Source organism: Callithrix jacchus, chromosome 2 (assembly GCF_049354715.1).
Source record: "Callithrix jacchus isolate 240 chromosome 2, calJac240_pri, whole genome shotgun sequence".
Lineage (NCBI taxonomy): Eukaryota > Metazoa > Chordata > Mammalia > Primates > Cebidae > Callithrix > Callithrix jacchus.
In genome coordinates, this window is record NC_133503.1 from 123,589,959 (window position 1) to 123,605,421 (window position 15,463).

The following is a 15,463-nucleotide window of genomic DNA, read 5'->3' on the forward strand; positions in this document are numbered from 1 at the left end:
TTGTCTCAAAAAATAATAATTAAAAAAATAAAATACATGCCTATATTTATCTCTGCCCAGCCTAATCTTGCCAACAAGTCTACTAAGTGGCAAACCAAACTGTAACCATAAAATTCTCAATGGAGAATGCCAATTAACAAATATCAAATAAATTACAAATTGGGGGGAAATCACCATTTTACTGTATCATTACAAGAAAATAAATGATTCAGGCAAAAATAATCAATGGATACTAAAACCAATGGGTACTTGTTATTTATTAATTATAAAGGGAAAGGTACCTTTCATAATAGCAAAATCTGGCAGAACCCACCTTAGCCAAGTTCAAACTTACATACATGATCAAGAGGATAATTGATATCATGTGCCCCTATGTACTGAGAACCCATGATCTATGGCATATCTCTGCCAGTGATGGTTAATCTAATTATGAGAAAACAATCAAATACAAATTGAGACACATTCTGCAGAACTATCCTAAGCTCTTCAAAAATGTTAATGTTATAAAAGAAATAAAAAGCAAAAGGGACTGTTCTAGATTAAAGGAGACAAAAAAGACATAATGATTAAATACAATTCATTAAAACAGACAGATACACATGACATTATAGGAACTACTGATGATATATGATTAATATATTAATGTTAAATTCATTATATTTGACTTTGTAGGCTATTGTCCTTATTCCTGGGAAATACATTATAAAGTATTTCAGTGGAAAAGGACAAGATCTCTGCAACTAACTTTTAAACAGTTCAGCAAAAATAATATATACATGTGTGCATAAAGAGAAAGGGATAAACTAAAACATGGCAAAATGTAAAGTTACTCAGTATTCCTGCAACTTTTCTGCAAATTTCAAATTTTCCAACACAAATACTTGAGGGAAGTTTGCTTATTGAGCATGCAATCTGGCCAAAAAAAAAAGAAATCGTATCTCTAATAAAAACATTTACATAATAACAAAAATAACTCCACCAGAAACAGGTTCCGTCCCTGGGCTAAGAAAAGCCCACTCACTTGAACTTAGATGATATCTGACAAGTTAACCCTTAATAAGTTTCCATTTTACATGAGTCCATTTTGACCACATCATTTGCTACAATCCCTATAATTTAAATAAGCTAGTATCACCAAGCAGGTTACTGTCAGGTCTTTCTAACCAGAAAACTTGTATAATTCAATGTACATGGATTTAATTGAGATAGTGTGACTTAATTCTCTGAGAAAACAATTCTTTCCAAGTTGGTTAGATGACATCATTGTTGTCACTAAGAAGAAATCTTTATTTTTGTCATATTACATCAACTTCAAGAATGTCCCAGCTGTATTCAAAAGAATAAATGAAAGTCTGTCATGTAATCAAGGTAGGGAGAAGATGTACCAACAGAAGAAACAGTAAATGAAGAGGCATAAAATTGCTTCTGGGGTGTGTGTGTGTGTGTGTGTGTGTGTATACACACATTTATGCATATATGTTTGCTGGGTCACAGATGTAAAATCTATTTCTTTTAGTGAGTCACGGTCAAAATTACATCTGAAAGCCACTACTCTGTAAACAATAGAGATTCACAAAAAGGTTTCAAGAAAGTATAAAATTTGTCTTTATAAGACTACACTGAAAGTAAAACAAAGCCATTTTTCAAACTGCTGGGAGTTTCAAACTCTACTTGGTTACTTTCTACCAGTAATTTTTAAGTACAGTAGATCAGAATTAAAATGAAAATAGAACTGCTTCGCAAGTAGTAATTTAAAAGAGTATTTTTCCTTAAACCTTTGTGTTTTTTTTTTAAAAACATATACATAAGCTCTGTGTTACAATGTACCAGGAATTTCTTAATTTTTACTTGGGTTGAAGTTAAACATTTTTGAAAGCCAATAATAAAGAGTTATGAATTGCCCGAGGAAGAGATCAGTAAAAGGGAGAAAAGTAACCAACCTCTCTAATAGGAAGAAAGAGAAAATGAGGGTGTGAATCAAAGTAAAGGAGATTGAAAAAAATGTTAAGATCCTTTTGGGAGGCCAAGGCAAGTGTATCACTTGAGGTCAGGCATTTGAGACGTACCTTGCCAACATGGTGAAACCCTGTCTCTACCGAAAAAAAAAAAAATACAGAAATTAGCCAGGCGTCGTGGCATGCACCTGTAAAATCCCAGCTACTCTGAGGCATGAGAATTGCTTGAACCCAAGAGAAGGAGGTTTCAACGAGCCAAGATCGTGCCACTGCACTCCAGCCTGGGCAACAGAGCAAAACTCTGTCCCAAAAATATTAATAATAAAAGAAAGAAATGCTAGATCAATTTTGGAGGTAGAATATAAAAATGCGGATAACTGGTTAGAGTGGAAAAGGAGAAAAAGAGACAGACTAGTCAGGCATGGTGACTCAGACCTGTAATCCCAGCAATCTGGGAGGCTGAGGCAGGCAGATCACTTGAGGTCAGGAGTTTGAGACTAGGCAGGCAGACATGGCAAAATCCCATCTCTACTAAAAATACAAAAATTAGCTGGGCGTGATGTTGTGTGCCTCTGATTCCAACTACTCAGGAGGCTGAGACGGGAGAATCGCTTGAATTCAGGAGGCAGAGGTTGCAGTGAGCCAAGATCACACCATGGCACTCCAGCCTAAGTGACAGAGCAAGACTCTGTCTCAAAAAAAAAAAGAGACTGACTGAAATCTTAGAAATGAAAAATTGCTTTTAAAAGTTGAGAAAAGGATTGCATTACGATTCCACGTATCTACACTATAATGCTATGCACAAGCCCTTACCATAGCATTCAAAGCATAACACAATTTGTCTCCTATTTTATTTCAACTTTTATTCCACTGTAGTCTCTCAAGGGTCCTGTGCAGTAAGAAGATCACACCATTTCCACAAAAATTAAAACTAACTTATTAAAAGGTACCATTATCTCCACAGCACTCAAATTTTATATGATTTCTAACACTAACTGTAATGTTAAATGCTATTTTATCACATACATAAGATTCTTAAAAAACATCAAAACAAAAATATTAGCTACTTCCTATTCGCTTTTAAAAACGGCTTCATGATAAAAGGATTCTGATCCCAATGATCATACAAGAGGAAGATATTCAGAAATTCTAATATTAACTAGAGGATATGATCTCCTGTTACTGTGAGGTTTGTGTTCTTTTTTTTCAAATTCCATGAGAAATTCATAGGGTTTATGTGCTAACTAAACACAAACAAATACAAACAAACCATAGTTATCTTCTTTTTAATTACCAAAGATGACAAATGTGGAGATTACATGATTCCAAGGAACTACGAAAACCGAACAGAAATTTTATTTCTTCTACTTAAAACCGGAAATTACCCAAATGTTCCCCAATGGCTGAATGGTTAAACAAAGTGGCACATCTATACCATGAACTACTACTCAACAATGAAAAAAAATATATATATGGATATTTCAACTTATATGAACTTGACAAATTATGCTGAGTGACAAATGCCAATCCCAAAAAGTTACATACTATTTTATTCCATTTATATAACCTATTTTTTTTTTTTTTTTGAGGCAGGGTCTCACTCTGTCACCCAGGCTGGATGACAACTTAACTCACTGCAGTCTTAACCTCATAAGCTCAGGTGATCCTCCCGCCTCAGCCTCCCGAGTAGCTGGCACTATAGGTGTACAACACCACAAACAGTTAATTTCTGCATTTTTTGTAGAGACGAGGTTTTGTCATGTTGCCCAGGCTGGTCTTGAACTCCTGGGCTCAAGAGATCCACCCACCTCAGCTTCACAAAGTGCTGGGATTACAGGCATGAGCCATCACACCCAGCCTGCATAATCTTAAAATGACTTAAAAAAAAAAAAAAAAAAGAGCAAATTAGCAGTTACCAGGGGATAAGGAAAGAGGAAGGAGAAGTAGACTCTGGTTATAAAAACGAAGAACAAAAGATCCTAGTGGTAAAGAAACTGTTCTGTATCTCTAGTATGGTAATGATTACACAAATTTACATGTTATAATACTGCATAGAACTATATACTAAGTACATCACACACCCACGCAGGCACACACACAAATAAGTGTATGTAAAACTGGTGAAGTGTGAATAAAATAGGTGGATTACAGCAACGTCAATTTCCCTGTTGTGATACTGCACTATAGTTACGCAAGATGTTACCACTGAGGTAAAATGGGTGAAGGCGTACATCTCTGTCTTATTTCTTAAAACTGCATATGAATGTACAATTATCTCAAAGATTTAAAAATTACAGAAATGGGCCGGGCGCGGCGGCTCAAGCCTATAATCCCAGCACTTTGGGAGGCCGAGGCGGGTGGATCACAAGGTCAAGAGATCGAGACCATCCTGGTCGACATGGTGAAACCCCGTCTCTACTAAAAAAAAAAAAAAACACAAAAAATTAGCTGGGCATGGTGGCGCGTGCCTGTAATCCCAGCTACTCAGGAGGCTGAGGCAGGAGAATTGCCTGAACCCAGGAGGCGGAGATTGCGGTGAGCCAAGATCGCACCATTGCACTCCAGCCTGGGTAACAAGAGCGAAACTCCGTCTCAAAAAAAAAAAAAAATTAGAGAAATGAATCAATATTTAGATAGACAAGAATATACACGGGATATGGTTCTATCATTACACAACTGTCTTAAATATGAACCCAGTTTAGTGAGTTATCCCTAGAAAAAAAATACTTAAAAGAGGTGAGGGAGATCTCTAAGTCTTTCCCTTAGCTTGAGACAGATGTATTAGAGAAAGGAAATTTTTAAAGTAAAATGTTACCACAATGAACACACAATGAATATAGAAAACTTGCTGGAGTAACAGCTTATCCATAGGATGTTCCATGGCTGCCATGGTCATGTGCAGGATCTTTCCACACTATAATAATAAGACATGCATTTAAATATGCTTTCCATCTTTCAACAGAGGTACAGCCAAAAAAAGATAAAGGTCACTGACTGACAAAGAAAGATGTAAAGTAACGCAAGATTTTCTCTCCCACAGTGAAAGGAATTAAAAGAATGAGGACCTTATTTCTCAAAGAGCAGATACGCATTTAATCTGCTTCAAAATAATCCAATTCCACTTTTAAAGATGTAGAATTATCCATGTATTAGTCAGTTTGGGCTGCCATAACTAAATACCACAGTCTGGGTGGCTTAAACAACAAAAATTATTTTTTCACAGTTCTGCATTCTAGAAATAGAAGTATCAAACTGCTGGCAAGCTTGGTTTCTGGTATGGCCTCTCTCCTTAGCTGACAGATAAAGGCCTTCTCACCATGTCCTCACATGACCTTTTCTCTATGCACTCATACTCCTGGTACCTCTTCTTATAAACATACCCATCCTATAGGATTCACCAACCTCCCTTATGACCTCATGTAACCTTAATTACCTCTTTAAAGGCCATATCTCTAAATACAGCTACATTTGTGGTTAAGCCTTCAACCTATGACTCTGAGGAGTGGGGAGACTATTAAGTCCATAACCCCAGTTACTGCCAGCCCTGAAATATGTTAAGTTGTATGTGGGTGCATATATGTGTATACATTCTACATAATGGAAGGTGGCAAGACAAAATAGAAAGCATAGTATTTCCATTAAAATTCCAGCTCTATCACTTAGTTTTCTGAACGATGAGGATGATACCCATTCTCACTATATCACTGTAAAAATTAAATAAGATAATCCATATAAAGTACCTGACATATAGCAAATGATTAGTAAATACTGAGTCTATGCTGTTAGCCCCCTCCATAATTAAAAAAAAAACTGAATTACAAAAATTACCCAAATCTAAATATATGTGAAAAATTATGAGAATTGAATTCTGTCCCAGTTCTACCACTACCTGATTATACGAACTGAGCTAGAGTATAAGGGTAGAGTGAAGCAAGCCACTCTACCTGAGGCTACTTCCGAATCTAAGCAGAGAAGGCTTCCCTTTATCACTAAAATTCTATGTATCTCTGCATAACAACTTGACAACAGTTTGAAACACAAATGCTACAAAAGTTAATCACACTTTCTCTCTGCAATAATCCTAAATGAAAGAATGATACTGAAATTTCCTCCAAAAGGATTATGGTATGAAATTTCAGTATCATTCTTTAATTTACTTTTATCCTTTCACTCTTTGGCAACTATCCTCTGAATCTGAAACATTTACCTGTACAGTATATCTGTAGACTACTTTTACCATCTTATTACTCTATCAGTAATGCCTCATTTTCCAACTAGACTGTAGAATTTTATATTTCTTTTTGTCCCCTATACTGTTTATTGTTTTACTCACTAAATCACATAACCACTAAAACGCCTAAAATCATCATACCCTAAATCCTCTTAAGACCTATGTAGTTATCAGTAAGTTGTATCTAATAACAATTTTTATCATAGCACAAACTGAAATGTATTGCAAGTGATTTCAAGACAACATACTTTACATATAAATATCTGCATTTTCAAACAACAACCAACATCCATATTCAGTATTTTTGGCTTAAAATCAAGATAATGGTAGCCAAAAAGCAACATCTATTGTGGAGACATTTAACTCATTTAATGAAAGACAACTTAGCTTGTTGACCCAAAGGAAGAAATTCATAAGTATTTGCAGTATCTCCCACCCCATCCCTCACTACTAGTATTCTATTATCTGGCATTACATGTAAATAAGTAACACACACGGTATAATGCTACCCTGGTGACCAGAAGAACGGTCAACTTGCTGTATTCAGGCCCTTTTATAGTCCCCTCCCATACTTAAAGCACACTGGATTATGTGATCAGCACTGGCCACTAGAACATTAGCAAGCATAAGGAACACAGAGGCTTGATAAATACTAATACACTGGGGCTTGGAAAGGTCTTTCATGGAACTGCCATAGCTGCCATGCTATGAAGAAGACCAAGCTGGCCGGGCACAGTGGCTCAACGCCTGTAATCTCAGCTCTTTGGGAGACCAAGGCAAGCGGACCACGAGGTCAGGAGTTCAAGACCAGTCCGGTCAACATGGTGAAATCCAGTCTCTACTAAAAATACAAAAAATTAGCTGGGTGTGGTGGCACACACCTGTAACGTCAGCTGCTCGGGAGGCTGAGACATGAGAATTGTTTGTTCCCAGAAGGCAAAGACTGCAGTGACCGGAGATGGCACCACTGTACTCCAGCCTGGATGACAGGGCAAGACTCTGTCTCAGGAAAAAAAAAAAAAAAAAAAAGCCCTACCTTCTTCAAATGGACAGGCCACATAGGGATCGAGAAAGAGGAAAATGCCCAGCTATCTACCAGCTACTCCAGCCATCCCAGCTGAGGCACTAGATTTGAGTTAAAAAGCCACCGTGACCATTATAGCCAACAGACGACATGTGGAGAAGTCTCCATAAAGTCATACACAAATTTTAGAATCAAAAGCAAATACACAATTGTTTTAGCCACTATGTTTTGGAGTGTTTTATTATGCAGCTACAGATGACCAAACAATACAAGTAAACCCATTAGAACTGTTCCCGTTTGGTAGTAAGCAATAACAACAACAAAAAATGTCAGTGGCAACCATTGTTATAGTTAATAATTATTATAAAAAATCTTCCCTCCAAGGTATTTTTTTGGGGTATTTAAGTGTTCTTAAAGGCACTCTGTTCATTTCTCTAATGGCCAGTAAAGAGAGAGGAATAATGCAAACAAAAAGCCTACTCTTCATTTTTCCTTTTCTCTTCCTAATTTATGGCTGTCCTTTTCATTTTTGTCAATAATGTTTGCCTGTTTTCCCCAGAGTGGCTAATCAATGATCCCTACCAATTCTAGCATTCAGCTGTGCTCTGTACCTCAGTAACTACAGACATCCCCTTCAACTTCCCTCTAGACCACAGGTAAATAAGAGTTCTGTAGACCAGATTCTTCACTAAGAGTGAAAAGTTCATACTCATCTAATTCATAATTATGTTTTCCTGACAGAATCATTAGGCAAAGAGCATCAGAACCAATAACCTCTTGCTCAGAAAATTAAGTAGCAGGAAAAACATATCTGCTATATTTTGCGCAAAGAATTTACTGATCCTAATTATGTAAATTTATAACCCTCGTGACCTTTGCTTACACGTCACTCATGATATTTATCTTAATCTAGCCTGAATCACAGAAATTGGTTTACTTAATTTCCTACTAGATCTAATACTCCCTTTTCTCCCATTGAGAAAAGGGGGCATTTCAGTCATTGTAACCCTTGAAGCACCTACCCTGTATCTCTACTACTCAAATACAGTAAAAAATATGAGTTACGGTCATCACTCACTTTCCATAACTAATCTTAGCAAGTCTCACCCCCATATTTATTAAGAAACAATGACTCACCCATATGTATAAGGCAATCAGTAACAACGTTAATGAATGCTGTATGTTCTAACATTAACCTTCAGCAGTTAACTTAATTAAGAATTTATTTTATTTTTGTAGAGACAATAAATGATTTTTATGTACTATTTACATTCCTTATTTTCTTTTCCTTAAAGTTTCAGGCTTGAGAAATATGAGTATTAGGTTCGGGGTAAGACCCAGGCCAGATGCCAAATACTGCAATAGCAAAGGCAAAGCAGACCTGGTAGAGACTGCAAATGGAGACCTCAATACCCACCTAAGAGTCAACCGATACTCAGCTCTGGCAATCTAGTCTCAAGCAGGAATGGTCACCAGGTACAGCAAAGTCTTCGGGGTTTTTTAGAGATGCTAGAATTTGAGACTTCAATATGAAATCTTCCTATTGGCCACACCGTGGCTCACACCTGTAATCCCAGCACTTTGGGAGGCCAAGGCAGGTGAATCACCTGAGGTTAGGAGTTCGAGACCAGCCTGGCCAACAGAGTGAAACCCCATCTCTACTAAAAATACAAAAATTAGTAGGGCGTTGTGGTGTGTGCTTGTAGTCCCAGCTACTCAGGAGGCTGAGGCAGGAAAATAGCTTGAACTCAGGAGGCAGAGGTTGCAGTGAGCCAAGAGCACACCACTGCACTTCAGCCCAGGCAACAGAGCAAGACTCTGTCTCCCAAAAAAAAAAAAAACAGAGGGCCAGGTGTGGTGGACTGCAATCCCAGCACTTTGGGAGGCCGAAAGAGGCAGATCGCAAGGTCAGGAGTTCAAGACCAGCCTGGCAACATTGTGAAATCCCATTTCTACTAAAAATAAAAAAAATTAGCTGGGTGTCCTGGTGCACACCTGTAATCCCAGCTACTCCAGAGGCTGAGGCAGGAGAATTGTTTGAACCCGGGAGGCAAAGGTTGCAGTGAACAGAGATTGTGCCACTCCACTCTAGCCTGGCGACAGACAGTGTGAGACTATGTCTCAAAAAAAAAAAAAAAGAAAGAAAAAGAAATCTCTATTCTTAAACGGTGACAATTACTAAATATTCCAAATACTCATAGAGCAAGCAATATACATCTGTGGATTGGATTCTCACCAATGGCCACCTACTACTGCAGACTCATAGTTAAAAATCTCTTGATGGTGTACTACACAAACAATACTCCTTTACTAACACCCCACAATACTCTTTACATCACCCCACAGAAGAAAAAATGAAAACCATGAAAAGCAACTCCAGAAACTTACAGAGTACTAGTGACAAACTGCCTTAATTTAACCTTTTCTCTCTCTAGAAAAAGAAATTCGTTAATAGTTTTAGGTATAGAAACTTTTATGGTAGAAAAAATGTAGACAGAGAATTTTTTTCTTTTAAAAACTTTTTTCTCCAAACTTTCAAAAAAAATTCAAATAAATATAATAGTACAAATTACACAAACATTTCTAGCCTCAACCAAACTAATGAAAATGCTCAGTAATAAACATGAGACTGATTCACCGTGTACACAGAAAAACAAGGTACAAAATACTGTTAATTTATTTACACTGGTCTGTCTATATATTGTCATTTGACTCTTTTGTGATCAACAGCATAAAACTAGCTAGAAAGAAGGTTGAACTAATTCCCTGATCAGGGAACACTCAAGTAACAAACTACTTGTGGACCCAATCCTGTCACCTAAACCTCCTTAATACCATGCTATCCATAACTAAGGTGACCAATTACTCATAGCCAGTATTAATTTAGTCCACATTTCTTCAATATTTTTACAAAACATAAATATTACTTGACAATGTCTTTAAGGCTTTCCTTCCATTTAAAAATATGGATGTCTGGGTCAGGCTTGGTGGCTCACACCTGTAATCCCAGCACTTTGGGAGGCCGAGGTGGGCAGATCACAAGGTCAAGAGATGGAGACCATCTGGCCAACATGGTGAAACCCCCGTCTCTACTAAAAATATAAAAATCAGCTGGTCATGGTGGCATGCGCCTATAGTCTCAGCTACTTCGGAGGCTGAGGCATGAGAATTGCCTGAACCCAGGAGGTGGAGGTTGCAGTGGGCTGAGATCATGCCACTGCACCCCAACCTGGTTGACAGAGCAAGATACTGTCTCAAAAAACAAAAAGGAAAAAATATATGAATGTCTACATTCAGGAATATGAATTTATGGATAACACCTGAATTTCATCCTTAAAAGTGCTTAACCTACTGCTGGAAACGCTTATGAAGTTAAAATAAAATTATTAATATAATTAATCATGGTCGGCTTGATTTGGAGTTCAAAACTTTCTCTAAAACAGTTATTAATAAGGGAGACTCTATAACTGAAAGAATTAGTAGATAATTTAGTGATAGTAAAATATTATGACTACGGGGACGGGGACTGTGTATTTATCGAACACCTACTATTCCCCAAGTACTGTGCTGAATACAGCAGGGTATTCATTAAATCTTTAAAAAACAACCACATGAGGAAGGTACCATTCTTATCCCCATTTTACAGATGGGGAAACTGACCTTTCCAAGATCACACAGCTAGTAAGTGGCAGAGTCAGGATTCCAATCCAAATTTTTTCTAACTTCAGAATCCGCACACTTAACCACTACACTGTATTGCCTCCAGTGACTCTGGGTTGATATCTAAGATAAAATAAGAAGGAAATTTGTACTTCTCAGTGGCAAATTTTAAAAAGATATTAGAAATGGAGGGTATTTTGGCCAGGCATGGTGGCTCCTGCCTGCAATCCCAGTACTTGCAGGCCAGGGTGGGCGGTTCACATGATCAGGTGTTCGAGACTAGCCTGATCAACACAGTGAAACCCTGACTCTACTAAAAAATACAAAAATCAGCCTGGTGTGTTGTTGGATGCCTGTAATCCCAGCTACTCAGGAAGCTGAGGCAGGAGAATCACTTGAGCCCGGGAGGCAGAGGTTGCAGTGATCCGAGATGGCGCCACTGCACTCCAGCCTAGGCAACACTCTATCTCAAAAAATAAATAAACAAAAAGAAACGGAGGTTATTTTTTAGAACATAAACAAGTCTCATATACACAGTCATACGAATATAACTTTTTCTTTCCAAATACATGTAATCATGATGAAAATCCCACACAATCAATTTCTCACAATTTTTCATATGTACTCAATCATGTTTTTTGTTTTTTTTCTTGACAGAGTTTCCCTCTTGTTGCCCAGGCTGGAGTACAATGGTGTGATCTCGGCTCACTACCTCCGCCTCCCTGATTTTAGCGAGTCTCCTGCCTCAGCCTTTCGAGTAGCTAGGATTACTGGTGCCCACCACCACACCCGGCAAACTTTTGGGGGTTTTTTGGTGTTTTAGTAGAGATGGGGTTTCACCATGTTGGCCAGACTGTTCTCAAACTCTGACCTCAGACCTCCCAAAGCACTGGAAATAGTCATGAGCCACCAGACCGGCCCAATCGTGTTTATTATTAAAAATTTAATGGGAACACCCCGTATCTTCCCCTCAATTTTGCTGTGAACCTAAAACGACTCTAAATAAAATAGTGTTTTGGGCTGGGTGCAGTGGCTCATGCCTGTAAATCCCAGCACTTTGGGAGGCCGAAACAGGTGGATCACCTGAAGTCAGAGTTCGAGACCAGCCTGGCCAATACAATAAAACCCCAACTCTACTAAAAATACAAAAATTAGCCAGGCGTGGTGGAGGGAACCTGTAATCCTAGCTACTCAGGAGGCTGAGGCAGGAGAATCACTTGAACCTGGGGGGCAGAGGTTGCAGTGAGCCAAGATCACTGACACTTCACTCCAGCCTGGATGAAAGAGCAAAACTCTGTCTTAAAAAAAAAAAAAACTATTAACACAAGTTTTTTTCAACTACAATATCCTAAATATATCTAATTTAGTTATAAACTGTCATAAGACTAGATTCTTTCAGTATGAAAAGTTACATTCTGTTCTTCATAACCACGGTACTGAGCATGCAGTGAGCATTTAATAAAAACTGAACTTTTTTCAAAAGCAGTGCTGTAGATGGCATTTTTAACCCTCTCAGAACACTCCCAAAGACTCTGCATTACAGACATAAGTTGGAATACCAACTTATGTCTTGGTATTCCAACTTATCACTTGAGGTCAGGTGTTCAAGACCAGTATGGCCAACATGACAAAACCTCGTCTCTACTAAAAATACAAAAATTCTCCAGGCATGGGGCACGTTCCTGTAATCCCAGCCACTCGGGAGGCTGAGGCAGGAGAATCGCTTGAACCTGGGATGCAGAGGTTGCAGTGAGCCGTGATGGCACCACGCACTCCAGCCTGGGCAACAGAGCAAGACTCCGTCTCAGAGGAGAGAAAAGAAAAAGAAACAAAACCTCTGAATTGTCCAGCGTGACTGTCAACATATGAACCAAATCTTTTGTCCTGATATGCACCAAGGTTGTTAAAATTCTAAGGGTCAATTAAGAGTTACATTCGAAATCTATAAAACAAGTTTTGCCTGATACCACTTCCCATCTCAACATTCTCATCAAGGTTCACCTTTACAAATAAACACCTAAGTTCAATTAAGAGAACAAGTGAGGAGGAGGTATTAACTAACATGAAAAACAGTCACTGTCCTGTATATTCTGCAGACTGTAGAACTTAATTTTCAAATAGAATACTATTCTGGCCACCAACAAAAATGCTTAAGGGAAGATTTATTAATTTTGTTTTACCTCACTGTTGTACTTCTAATGTCTCAACTATAAAAGCAGTGCATTAATAAGTGGGAAGCTATGGAAGAAGATACAGACATTGTTGGAGTATAGGCTCTTAATCACACCTATAATTCACACTACTGCTTTCCTTTCTCTCTGACCCAAGTTCTCATTAAATGACTCTAAGACTTTTCTGCATCACTGTTTTCTATAATCTGAAGCTGAGATGTGCACTGAAATAAAAACATTCTAACCAATATATTTCTCAAATTATTAATATAGTACTTGTTTAAATATTGGTATTCAAAGCTTCCCACTCATCATCTAGCTTTATCAAGGAACACACACAGGTTATACACTATGACTGCCTTGGTAGCTGCAGCTTGACTGAATCCTGGGACATCACCTCAACTTGGAAGGGACAGAACCATATCTGGTTCTCACTGGATACACATTTTCTCATGCTTTCCAGCTTAAAGACTTTACATCTTCCCAGAGGAACAATAAATGTAGGAAGACACCAGGTAGTATGCCTGTAAGGAGGATGAGTGATCAAATTAAATTCCTACTTCAAGAAATCTGAAACTTCAAAAACTTTTCCTAACAAATCACAGCTGAAAAGATTAAAAAAAAAAGGATGATTTACCCCTTCATTCTCTCTTTCCTGGAGACAGCTTCACACATTCTGAAGAGCAGTCTTAACTTAACTGAAGAGCAGTCTTAACTTACTGAAGAGCAGTCTCAACTTACTGAAGAGCAGTCTCAACTTACTGGTTAGTTGGAGGAGCGGTCAACGGTATGGCCACCTCTTCCTCCTCGTATTCTGGTCCATCCAGAGAGTCACCTTCGTCCACTGTCCCCAGACCCGCCCCCAAAGGGGGCAGGTGAGGGGGAGGAGGCAGAGGGGGAAATACACCTCCTGGTCCGAGAGTCTCAGCAGGCAACGAAGTGAGCAGCTTGGTGAGAGACATGTCTCCACTAGGTCCAGCAGCAGCAGCAGCAGCAGCAGCAGCAGCACCGGCCACGCCAGCAGCAGCACCAGCCACGCCAGCAGCAGTACCTCCGCCTGTCAGTCCGGCTCCCCCCAATGCCCCTGCCACAGACCCGGTTCCTAGGAACCCTGACCCCAAAGCGGCTCCGCCACCCAGAGTCCCAGCCACTCCGGTCTCCACCAGCCCAGGATAGGGGGCGGCTGCCACTGGCAGGGCCGCGGGTATCCTCACCCGACACACTGCGGGATAGGCACTGGAGCCCGCAGCCGCGCCGCCTCCCCCTGCTCCGGCAGTTACCGGGCCGCCTTCCTCACTGCCGGCCTCGGCCGCCATCATGTTGAAGCCCGCTCTACTCTGCCCTACACTGCCCGCCCGGGAGCCCCGGGGGCCACCAGGCCCGGGTTCCGAGCCGCCCCACCCAGGCGCGTCTCCCCTTCAGCTCCCCAGGCGGAGGAAACAACAACAAAAGGAGAGAGCCGGCCGCCGCGCCCCCTCCCAGGGCCACAGCCCAGGCTCCGGAGCTGCCTGGGTTACGGGAAGCGAAGTGGGCAAAAAACCCAACGCCTGCACAAACGCCACCCAAACCTCACTGCACACACCCACACTCACGCACACACACACGTACAGAAGCGAAAACTTCCTGACTGCACTAAAGAAGATAGGAAGCACAGGGAAAGAGGCTGAGGCGGCTATCGCTCCTTTAGACACCACCACCGCTTCTTCACCACCCCAGTTCCGGCCACCCACACCGCAGCCACCGCCGGTGCCGCTGTATACGCTGGGACCACTGCAGCCCCTTCATCCTCCACCAGGCAGATGGTGGGGAGGGACAAGAGAAAGAGGGGCTGGGTAATGAGGAAATCTACTGAACTGCTCACTACCTGGAGCTCTCAGTGAGTGAAACCGGAGAGAGAGAAAGGAAGGCGGGGCAGGGGAGGAGGGACGGAGGGAAGGAAGGGCGGAGGAGGGAGAAGGGCAGCTTGTGCGCAGGCGCGTTCCCGGAGCGGTGGCGGGGGGCCGGACCTGGAGGAAAAGGAAGAGTCCAGAGGGAAGGAAGCGGCGGGGACGCGCGGTGCGTGGTCGCGCATGATGTCCTGCTCCGGTTCGAAGCGTGTGTCGGCTCGGCTGCATCATCTGTCGGCGTGGCTGGCGACGCGCGCCTGTCTCCCGGGGCTTTGTTTGATGAGCAGGAGAAGAGGGAAGGGGTACCTGAGCTCGCGGGCGCTCAGCACTGTTAAAGCCTGAGAAACGAGAAGGGGACCGGGAGGTGGTGGAGAGGAAACGGGGGAAAGGGAAAGGAAAATGCCCAGAAACTACCGGAGGAAGAAACAGCCTTAGCCAGCAGCGCAGAAACCAGGCAAGGGTCAGGTAGCTTTGAAGATCAGGGCAGTACTATTTATGTTTTCTTTTTAGTTTCATGCTATAAATCACCGTGACTA

General features: G+C 40.6%; 1 protein-coding gene across 2 annotated transcripts in view; it reads right to left on the reverse strand.

Annotated features, from left to right (window-relative positions):
- The window catches only part of RASA1 (RAS p21 protein activator 1), a 116,755-nt gene extending 101,806 nt beyond the window's left edge, over positions 1–14,949 (reverse strand). The window contains exon 1 of one of the 2 annotated variants that reach the window (XM_002744778.7): positions 13,804–14,949. In XM_002744778.7, coding sequence (XP_002744824.4) covers positions 13,804–14,360 — 557 coding nt within the window. In that variant the 5' untranslated portion in view covers positions 14,361–14,949. Of the gene's footprint in view, positions 1–13,678 lie in introns of both variants that reach the window. The other variant, XM_008991846.5, reaches the window with a different exon arrangement.
- Between the last annotated feature and the right edge of the window lie 514 nt (positions 14,950–15,463).